This window comes from Pelobates fuscus, chromosome 3 (genome assembly GCF_036172605.1).
Source record: "Pelobates fuscus isolate aPelFus1 chromosome 3, aPelFus1.pri, whole genome shotgun sequence".
Taxonomy (NCBI): Eukaryota; Metazoa; Chordata; class Amphibia; order Anura; family Pelobatidae; genus Pelobates; species Pelobates fuscus.
The window spans coordinates 427087847-427099750 of NC_086319.1; the positions used below are offsets into that span (position 1 = coordinate 427087847).

Below are 11904 nucleotides of genomic sequence, written 5' to 3' on the forward strand. Positions count from 1 at the left end.
TAACCATTCAGCCGATAACTGTGGATTTAGGATATATCATGGTATGTGATCATTTGCAGTTTAACCAATTAATAGTGCCACAAGTGTCTCATATTATATAGCCTTCTATAACTGGCAGATACAATTCTCTAATAAAAGGCATCTGCTATCACATTATTTTGAAATTTGCTCTGATCAAAACCGTGACTTAATTATTTGAGTAGTAGAAGGGTGAAAATCCTTTTACTTTTTTACTTTTTCAGTGAATCAGAAACTTTGCACAACACAACAGTTTGGTTTGGACCATTCGTACACAATTAAGCCACTAGTAAATACTGCACGCACTATTACACCTGTTAGTCTGCAGTATAATAAAACACAAACAAATTAATTTCACAGTCACTGATGAGCTGTGTGTTAATATAGGATTTTCTAATAGTGCCAAGTATAAAGTCTCAATTGTTTAATGTCAACACTGTCTGTTACCTTGAATTCAACTGACAATGACAGGATTTGGAATGCAGTCAAAATATTTGAGTAATTATGCTAAATGATTATTTGTTACTTTTGCAATTAAATATCCTATACAGCGGGTGAATCTGGCCTCTTTGATGTCATGTTCATATACGTTTAATAAATTGAAGGTTATGCTTGACAAAAATTTTCCAATGATGGCTTATATGTCGAAAAATAAAGTACATTTTATTGGCTTTAAAAAAAAAAAAAAAAAAAAAAAAAAAAAAATGCAAGATTTATAGCTATTGATATACAGTGTATGTAGATATTGATTGATATTGATATACAGTGTATGTAGATATTGATATACAGTGTATGTAGATATTGATTGATATTGATATACAGTGTATGTAGATATTGATTGATAGCTATTGATATACAGTGTATATTGCTATTGATTGATATACAGTGTATGTAGATATTGATTGCTATTGATATACAGTTGTAACGGACCGTTTCAGCATATGAGGGGTTAAAATCCGTTTAGGCGATAATCCCCTTTTCTCAGAAAGGCACAGCTACTGCAGAACATCAAAACTCACGAATTGGCTATAGGCGAATGCATCAAACTCCCGAACTGCATACCAGGGAATAAGATAGCACTCCAAGCTGGAACCTCACGAATAGCTGCTAGCAGATGAATAGGAAAAGCAGACATCAGCTTACACTCCTAGCAATCAATCTCCAACAGCATACAGTGAATCCCCCCAAGAACGAGACAAGGCTCCGTGTTGAAGGTCAAGCAGTCGTCTGAGGTGCTGGGGCACCCAGCCTGGTTTTTATTACATGAGTACACATACAGGCCACACCCAGGGGGAGGCATAAAATAACCAATCACATACATGGTTCAGCCCACACATCCCCTCCCCTCAGATAACATTAAACCCAATTATCCGGTACACTTTTCCAGCCAAGTTCTGGATGTACCCCAAAAACAGGGGGTACACCTTTAAGCATCGCTGGATAGCCCTTATTCAGGGGGACAACATATTCAAAATTCAAGTCATTCGGATGATGTTCGTGAGATATGGGGTTCCAAAGATTTGACCGACCGCATGGGTAAAGTATCCGAAAACAGTTCCATGCATTTTGGCCCTGCGGTCGGTCACAGAAAAGGGAATGAAACAGACGAATTGCCTGGGTTATAGAGACTAAGGGGAATTCGCATGAATCCCCTAGTTCGTGAGTTTCTTTCTACCGAACGGCGGGCCGTTCGGTAGTTTCTCCACGAAATCCTGGACGTCTGGAGGTCTCAGCGGTGCTTGCCTAGTCGAGTGTCCGTTTTCAGTTCCAGACACTCGACGGCAAAACACTGCTGTTCGGTAGTTTAAGATGGCCGCCGCCACGTGTTCGGCTCCCGAATGGCGGCCACCCAGAGGACAAAGACCACACTGCACGGATTGCCAATTACCCGTTTGCAACATTGTTGCAAATGGTAATTGGAGGCACACTTAGTCCTGGGTGGTCTGGTTGTTCGGTAGTTTCCCTCAATATAATGAATGGAGGGATTCTACCGAACAATCAGTGGAATGCTGCATACATATCCCAGGTAAAACTGAACACAGTATAACATATATAATATGAAAGGCAATATAATGAAATATGCTCTACAGTCTTAAAGGGACAGTAGTCCCAAAAGTCCCAATTTGTCCATAGATGATTTTAAAGGGCCAGTAGCCGCCATATAAAGTACAATATGCCCCAAATAACCCAGGGGCCATAGTCAGTAGGTAGGAGGCTAGCAACCAGGCTTCTCCAGTTCTCAGTGGCGAGGTTGGTTTCGTCACAACAGTGTATATCGATATTGATTGATATTGATAGCTATTGATATACAGTGTATGTAGATATTGATAGCTATTGATATACAGTGCATGTAGATATTGATATACAGTGTATGTAGATATTGATTGATAGCTATTGATATACAGTGTATGTAGATATTGATTGATTTATCGCTATTGATATACAGTGTATATTGCTATTGATTGATATACAGTGTATGTAGATATTGATATACAGTGTATGTAGATATTGATTGATTTATAGCTATTGATATACAGTGTATATTGCTATTGATTGATATACAGTGTATGTAGATATTGATATACAGTGTATGTAGATATTGATAGCTATTGATAGATTGATAGCTATTGATATACAGTGTCGATATTGATATACAGTGCATGTAGATATTGACAGATTTACAGCTACTGATATACAGTGTATGTAGATATTGATTGCTATTGATATACAGTGTGTGTCGATATTGATAGCTATTGATATACAGTGTGTAACGGACCGTTTCACTCACAAGAGGATAAAAATCGTTTAGGCGATAATCCCCTTTTCCATAGACCAGCAGCTACTGCAATCACCAATCTCCCGAACTGCAAACTGTACGAATTCCCCAACTCCCGAACTGGAAACACACAAACCCTGGAATCAGCCGAACAGGAAAAGCATACAATCCGCTTACACTCCTGGCAGTCAGCATACAATCCAATTCCCCCAAAAACGAGACGACACATCGGTTTGAGGGTCAAGCAGAATCTGGTTTACTGAGGGCTACCTGCCCAGTATTTATGCAGGTCTCCCACCTGGTGGACACTCCCCTAATGGGAGACTGAAACAGCAGACAGGCATGTATCACTTTAGTACATACAGCCCCAATACTTTCCCACAATGCATCCTGGCTTCCTCCCCTCTGTCCTGGAGATAATTAGAGAAGTAATTCAATTATCTCCCAGGACAGAGGCAAGACTCCATTATGCACGTGGTGATACAAATATAGTATATCACTTTAAAATATACAATAGGACAAATGGTACAGAGAATATACACATTTAACATATCCCCAGATAGCTCAGGTCTGAGTGCACATTATTAGGTGAATGGCACTCAGACCACACGAATACAGTTTAATTGCCATGGAGCTAAAGTCTTTAATTACACGAACAGGCTCCATGGCATTGCTATCTGGGTTAAAACATTCGCATAAAATAAACTACCGAATTAACATGCATTCGAATAGAACCAGGGGTTGGAGGTTCAGCGGTGCCTGCACGTAACAGTGTCCGGGTTTGGTGCAGGAAAGCCGGGCAGACAAGCGCTGTCTGCCCGGGGAGCTCCAGAACACCGCCACCTAGCGGCCGCTAAGTGTAACAGCGGCCACCCAGTAACAATCAATTAAGCTGCGGTTAACCGCAGCTACTGGGTGGTCAATTGCCGGCACACGCTTGTTAAACCGCGGTTAACCGCGGCTTCTGGGAGGTAGATGGGAGGCACACGCCAGACTCTGGGTTGCCCATTAACAACGCCGGCCGGCTTCCCACGGCTCTGGGGAGGTTGGTGAACGGCTGTTTGTTCGGTAGATGGAATCTACTGAACTGCTGTGCAGAAAGGGAGAAAGAAATCCTTCTGCACAGCAAAATTAACTCTTTAGTTGCTGTTCCATAATCTAAAGGCAGCAGGCGGGCAACCAGGCTCCTCCAGTTCACAGTGGCGAGGTTGGCTTCGCCACACAGTGTATGTAGATATTGATTGATATTGATATACAGTGTATGTAGATATTGATTGATATTGATAGCTATTGATATACAGTGTATGTAGATATTGATATACAGTGTATGTCGATATTGATTGATATTGATAGCTATTGATATACAGTGTATGCAGATATTGATTGATATACAGTGTATGTAGATATTGATATACAGTGTATGTAGATATTGATTGCTATTGATATACAGTGTATGTAGATATTGATTGATATTGATAGATATTGATATACAGTGCATGTAGATATTGATATACAGTGTATGTAGATATTGATTGATAGCTATTGATATACAGTGTATGTAGATATTGATATACAGTGTATGTAGATATTGATTGCTATTGATATACAGTGTATGTAGATATTGATTGATAGCTATTGATATACAGTGCATGTAGATATTGATATACAGTGTATGTAGATATTGATTGATAGCTATTGATATACAGTGTATGTAGATATTGATATACAGTGTATGTAGATATTGATTGATAGCTATTGATATACAGTGTATGTAGATATTGATTGATATACAGTGCATGTAGATATTGATATACAGTGCATGTAGATATTGATATACAGTGTATATACCTATTGATCTACAGTGTATGTAGATATTGATTTTTATAACATATTGATTATTATACTCACTACTTTCTTTTGATAGACCAGCTGATTGTTCTGAATGGAAAACCAGCGACTGAGGATGGAGACAAGAATAATTATAGTTTTTATTTTATTTTTCATTTTACCACCTTTATTCTCACTTAATTTATCCCTTATTCTTCCTCTTTTAACCTTCAATCATAACTATGTTCGCCCTCGTCTACTCCGATCCCCTCCTTCTGCCCCACCACTCCAGTCACCTCATATATTTTCCTTATTTTCTGAGGTTACCCTCTTCTACAAACCTATGCCTATATCAGCCACCTAATCAGTTGTTACTCAATACCACACGGTCTAATGCTTCCCCCCGTGGATTGTATTTACAAAGAGACAGGTAAGTGTTCTCCTATTACCTCTTCTACTCCATGTCTATTACCTCCACTACTCCATGTCTATTACCTCCACTACTCCATGTCTATTACCTCCCCTACTCCATGTCTATTACCTCTCCTACTCCATGTCTATTACCTCCCCTACTCCATGTCTATTACCTCCCCAACTCCAGGTCTATTACCTCCACTACTCCATGTCTATTACCTCCACTACTCCATGTCTATTACCTCCACTACTCCATGTCTATTACCTCCACTACTCCATGTCTATTACCTCCACTACTCCATGTCTATTACCTCCACTACTCCATGTCTATTACCTCCCCTACTCCATGTCTATTACCTCCACTACTTCATGTCTATTACCTCTATTACCTCCCCTACTCCATGTCTATTACCTCCACTACTCCATGTCTATTACCTCCACTACTCCATGTCTATTACCTCCACTACTCCATGTCTATTACCTCCACTACCCCATGTCTATTACCTCCACTACTCCATGTCTATTACCTCCACTACCCCATGTCTATTACCTCCACTACCCCATGTCTATTACCTCCCCTACTCCATGTCTATTACCTCCCCTACTCCATGTCTATTACCTCTATTACCTCCCCTACTCCATGTCTATTACCTCCCCTACTCCATGTCTATTACCTCCACTACTCCATGTCTATTACCTCCACTACTCCATGTCTATTACCTCCACTACTCCATGTCTATTACCTCCACTACCCCATGTCTATTACCTCCACTACTCCATGTCTATTACCTCCACTACCCCATGTCTATTACCTCCACTACCCCATGTCTATTACCTCCACTACTCCATGTCTATTACCTCCACTACTCCATGTCTATTACCTCCACTACCCCATGTCTATTACCTCCACTACTCCATGTCTATTACCTCCACTACTCCATGTCTATTACCTCCCCTACTCCATGTCTATTACCTCCCCTACTCCATGTCTATTACCTCCACTACTCCATGTCTATTACCTCCACTACTCCATGTCTATTACCTCCACTACTCCATGTCTATTACCTCTATTACCTCCCCTACTCCATGTCTATTACCTCCACTACTTAATGTCTATTACCTCCACTACTCCATGTCTATTACCTCCCCTACTCCATGTCTATTACCTCCACTACTCCATGTCTATTACCTCCACTACCCCATGTCTATTACCTCCACTACTCCAGGTCTATTACCTCCACTACTTCATGTCTATTACCTCTATTACCTCCACTACTCCATGTCTATTACCTCCACTACTTCATGTCTATTACCTCTATTACCTCCACTACTCCATGTCTATTACCTCCACTACTCCATGTCTATTACCTCCCCTACTCCATGTCTATTACCTCCACTACTCCATGTCTATTACCTCCCCTACTCCATGTCTATTACCTCCCCTACTCCATGTCTATTACCTCTATTACCTCCCCTACTCCATGTCTATTACCTCCCCTACTCCATGTCTATTACCTCCACTACTCCATGTCTATTACCTCCACTACCCCATGTCTATTACCTCCACTACCCCATGTCTATTACCTCCACTACCCCATGTCTATTACCTCCCCTACTCCATGTCTATTACCTCCACTACTCCATGTCTATTACCTCCACTACTCCATGTCTATTACCTCTATTACCTCCCCTACTCCATGTCTATTACCTCCACTACTCCATGTCTATTACCTCCACTACTCCATGTCTATTACCTCTATTACCTCCCCTACTCCATGTCTATTACCTCCACTACTCCATGTCTATTACCTCCACTACCCCATGTCTATTACCTCCACTACCCCATGTCTATTACCTCCCCTACTCCATGTCTATTACCTCCACTACTCCTACCTACTACTATTACCTCCCCTACTCCTACACCATGTCTATTACCTCCACTACTCCATGTCTATTACCTCCACTACCCCATGTCTATTACCTCCCCTACCCCATGTCTATTACCTCCCCTACCCCATGTCTATTACCTCCACTACTCCATGTCTATTACCTCCCCTACTCCATGTCTATTACCTCCCCTACTCAATGTCTATTACCTCCCCTACTCCATGTCTATTACCTCCACTACTCCATGTCTATTACCTCCCCTACTCCATGTCTATTACCTCCCCTACTCAATGTCTATTACCTCCCCTACTCCATGTCTATTACCTCTATTACCTCCACTACTCCATGTCTATTACCTCTATTACATCCACTACTCCGTGTATATTACCTCCCCTACACCATGTCTATTACCTCCACTACTCCGTGTCTATTACCTCCACTACTCCATGCCTATTACCTCTCCTACTCCATGTCTATTACCTCCACTACTCCATGTCTATTACCTCTATTACCTCCCCTACTCATGTCTATTACCTCCACTACACCATGTCTATTACCTCTATTACCTCCACTACTCCATGTCTATTACCTCCCCTACACCATGTCTATTACCTCTCCTACTCCATGTCTATTACCTCTCCTACTCCATGTCTATTACCTCTCCTACTCCATGTCTATTACCTCTCCTACTCCATGTCTATTACCTCTCCTACTCCATGTCTATTACCTCTCCTACTCCATGTATATTACCTCCACTACTCCATGTCTATTACCTCTCCTACTCCATGTCTATTTTCCTTATTAAGTCATTAGCTCTGTATCTATTAGCTCTCGTGTTCTGTATCTATTGGCTCTCGTGCTCTGTATCTATTAGCTCTGGTGCTCTGTATCTATTGGCTCTGGTGCTCTGTATCTATTGGCTCTGGTGCTCTGTATCTATTGGCTCTGGTGCTCTGTATCTATTGGCTCTGGTGCTCTGTATCTATTGGCTCTGGTGCTCTGTATCTATTGGCTCTGGTGCTCTGTATCTATTGGCTCTGGTGCTCTGTATCTTAGCTCTGGTGCTCTGTATTTTTTGGCTCTGGTGCTCTGTATCCATTTGCTCTTGTGATGTTCAATTACTTACCGACTCCATGTCTTGAAGGTGTTACTGGCACGTTTGAAGAGATAGCCTTCAATGACAATTTCTGAAGATAGATCCTCGCTTTGAGAGACCGCATCCTCATCAGACACCTCCTGTTAATAGAGATATAGTATGCAATTAGAAGAGCATTCGTTACTCAGTCTGAGCTCTAGGGTAGAGAATCCAAGGACCTCTCTTAGAATTCCAATCCAAGAATTATAAAACAAACAAACAAACATTAATCTCTACACAAAACAATAATAATGTAATAGCTCACAATATAGTAATTACAGAGTATGGATTAAAGTAATAATAATATAAAAAGTAAGACAGATAGAGTACTGAAATAAGTGATAATACAGAAATAATAATAATGGGAAACTATGGGCTAGGACTACAAAACTGTCTCTCTTGTACTATAGCTCCCAATAGTGCCCCCCCTCACTCGTGCCTTCCCAGCCCTCTGCAGCATCCAACTTAATTCACTAACCTGAATCCAGCGTCGATGTCCCTAAATGCTGGGTCTGGTTAAGCCTCTTCTCCTCGTCCTCTGACGTCAGGGACTTTATATGATGCTTTCCTATGGGTTTTGGGGGAAGCTGGATGTCCTCATGCAACCCGGAAGCGCTTATAGTGGCTGTATGGTAGATAGCCACTAGAGGTGGAGTTAACCGTGCAATGTAATTATTGCAATTTCTCAATAACTGCAATAATTAACATTTCACGGTTAAACTACCAATGGGCTGATGTGGTCTGGGTGCCTATAGTTACCCTTTAACTCCTTGCAGACCATTTCTTTTAAAAAAAAATGTTAACTGATTTTAGGACATGGAAGGGTAGCCTAGAGTAAGTGATGAGAACCGCACTCAGTCCCAACGGCCAAGGGTGCTCCAGAGCAGGACCAGCAATCCCAGTACAATAATCCAAGAAGAAAAAACTCACAGGCACTCCAACTTCAAGCCGCAGGCAGATTTATTATGACAGAATGCAACGCAACGTTTCAACCAAAAATTTATTTTTCAAGCTGGAAGGGTAGCCTAGCAGAATTACACCTTAAAAGACCTGCTGCAGTACCCACATTTTAAGGCCCACCCTGTGCCTTTTGCCCTCAGAGCTGCTGTTAATAAAAAGTTAGTCTCCCAACAAGAAGGTGTCATTCCTCTAGTTGCCCATAATGTCTGGGCTGCTCCCAATGCTCCTGTGCATAAGGGGAATAGGGACACCCACTTATGTGGTGATTTCAGAGCCCTAAGTCAACAGTCACGTAAACATACACCATCTTCCACGCTCTGAAGACCTGTTTACATCACTTGCTGGAAGTCAGTGTTAGACTAAAATTGACTTTATCTACTTATCTTACCGTATCAGTACCTGGGAGAGATCTTATTATTTATCTTATCTTACCGTATCCGTACCTGGCAGAGATCTTATTATTTATCTTATCTTACCGTATCAGTACCTGGCAGAGATCTTATTATTTATCTTATCTTACCGTATCAGTACCTGGCAGAGATCTCATTATTTATCTTATCTTACCGTATCAGTACCTGGCAGAGATCGTATTATTTATCTTATCTTACCGTATCAGTACCTGGCAGAGATCTTATTATTTATCTTATCTTACCGTATCAGTACCTGGGAGAGATCTTATTATTTATCTTATCTTACCGTATCAGTACCTGGCAGAGATCTCATTATTTATCTTATCTTACCGTATCAGTACCTGGCAGAGATCGTATTATTTATCTTATCTTACCGTATCAGTACCTGGCAGAGATCTTATTATTTATCTTATCTTACCGTATCAGTACCTGGGAGAGATCTTATTATTTATCTTATCTTACCGTATCAGTACCTGGCAGAGATCTCATTATTTATCTTATCTTACCGTATCAGTACCTGGCAGAGATCGTATTATTTATCTTATCTTACCGTATCAGTACCTGGCAGAGATCTTATTATTTATCTTATCTTACCGTATCAGTACCTGGGAGAGATCTTATTATTTATCTTATCTTACCGTATCAGTACCTGGGAGAGATCTTATTATTTATCTTATCTTATCGTATCAGTACCTGGCAGAGATCGTATTATTTATCTTATCTTACCGTATCAGTACCTGGGAGAGATCGTATTATTTATCTTATCTTACCGTATCAGTTCCTGGCAGAGATCGCATTATTTATCTTATCTTACCGTATCAGTACCTGGGAGAGATCTTATTATTTATCTTATCTTACCGTATCAGTGCCTGGGAGAGATCTTATTATTTATCTTATCTTACCGTATCAGTACCTGGGAGAGATCTTATTATTTATCTTATCTTACCGTATCAGTACCTGGCAGAGATCGTATTATTTATCTTATCTTACCGTATCAGTACCTGGGAGAGATCTTATTATTTATCTTATCTTACCGTATCAGTACCTGGGAGAGATCTTATTATTTATCTTATCTTACCGTATCCGTACCTGGGAGAGATCTTATTATTTATCTTATCTTACCGTATCAGTACCTGGCAGAGATCATATTATTTATCTTATCTTACCGTATCAGTACCTGGGAGAGATCTTATTATTTATCTTATCTTACCGTATCAGTACCTGGGAGAGATCTTATTATTTATCTTATCTTATCTTACCGTATCAGTACCTGGCAGAGATCGTATTATTTATCTTATCTTACCGTATCAGTACCTGGCAGAGATCGTATTATTTATCTTATCTTACCGTATCAGTACCTGGCAGAGATCTTATTATTTATCTTATCTTACCGTATCAGTACCTGGGAGGGATCTTATTATTTATCTTATCTTACCGTATCAGTACCTGGCAGAGATCTTATTATTTATCTTATCTTACCGTATCAGTACCTGGCAGAGATCTTATTATTTATCTTATCTTACCGTATCAGTGCCTGGCAGAGATCGTATTATTTATCTTATCTTACCGTATCAGTACCTGGCAGAGATCGTATTATTTATCTTATCTTACCGTATCAGTACCTGGCAGAGATCTTATTATTTATCTTATCTTACCGTATCAGTACCTGGGAGGGATCTTATTATTTATCTTATCTTACCGTATCAGTACCTGGCAGAGATCATATTATTTATCTTATCTTACCGTATCAGTACCTGGGAGAGATCTTATTATTTATCTTATCTTACCGTATCAGTACCTGGCAGAGATCTTATTATTTATCTTATCTTACCGTATCCGTACCTGGCAGAGATCTTATTATTTATCTTATCTTACCGTATCAGTGCCTGGCAGAGATCGTATTATTTATCTTATCTTACCGTATCAGTACCTGGGAGAGATCTTATTATTTATCTTATCTTACCGTATCAGTACCTGAGAGAGATCTTATTATTTATCTTATCTTACCGTATCAGTACCTGGGAGAGATCTTATTATTTATCTTATCTTACCGTATCAGTTCCTGGCAGAGATCGTATTATTTATCTTATCTTACCGTATCAGTACCTGGCAGAGATCTTATTCTTTATCTTATCTTACCGTATCAGTACCTGGCAGAGATCGTATTATTTATCTTATCTTACCATATCAGTACCTGGCAGAGATCGTATTATTTATCTTATCTTACCGTATCAGTACCTGGCAGAGATCTTATTAGTTATCTTATCTTACTGTATCAGTACCTGGCAGAGATCTTATTATTTATCTTATCTTACCGTATCAGTACCTGGCAGAGATCTTATTATTTATCTTATCTTACTGTATCAGTACCTGGCAGAGATCTTATTAATTATCTTATCTTACCGTATCAGTACCTGGCAGAGATCTTATTATTTATCTTATCTTACTGTATCAGTACCTGGGTGAGATCTTATTAT

General features: G+C 40.0%; 1 protein-coding gene across 1 annotated transcript in view; it reads right to left on the minus strand.

Annotated features, from left to right (window-relative positions):
* Positions 1-11904, minus strand: part of ACAP1 (ArfGAP with coiled-coil, ankyrin repeat and PH domains 1) — a 292765-nt gene that overhangs the window by 172307 nt on the left and 108554 nt on the right. Inside the window, exons 10-11 of the mRNA XM_063449848.1 lie at positions 8049-8158; positions 4703-4751 (exon numbers count right to left, since the gene is read on the minus strand). Of these exons, the coding sequence (XP_063305918.1) occupies positions 4703-4751; positions 8049-8158 (159 nt within the window). The remainder of the gene's footprint in view (positions 1-4702; positions 4752-8048; positions 8159-11904) is intronic.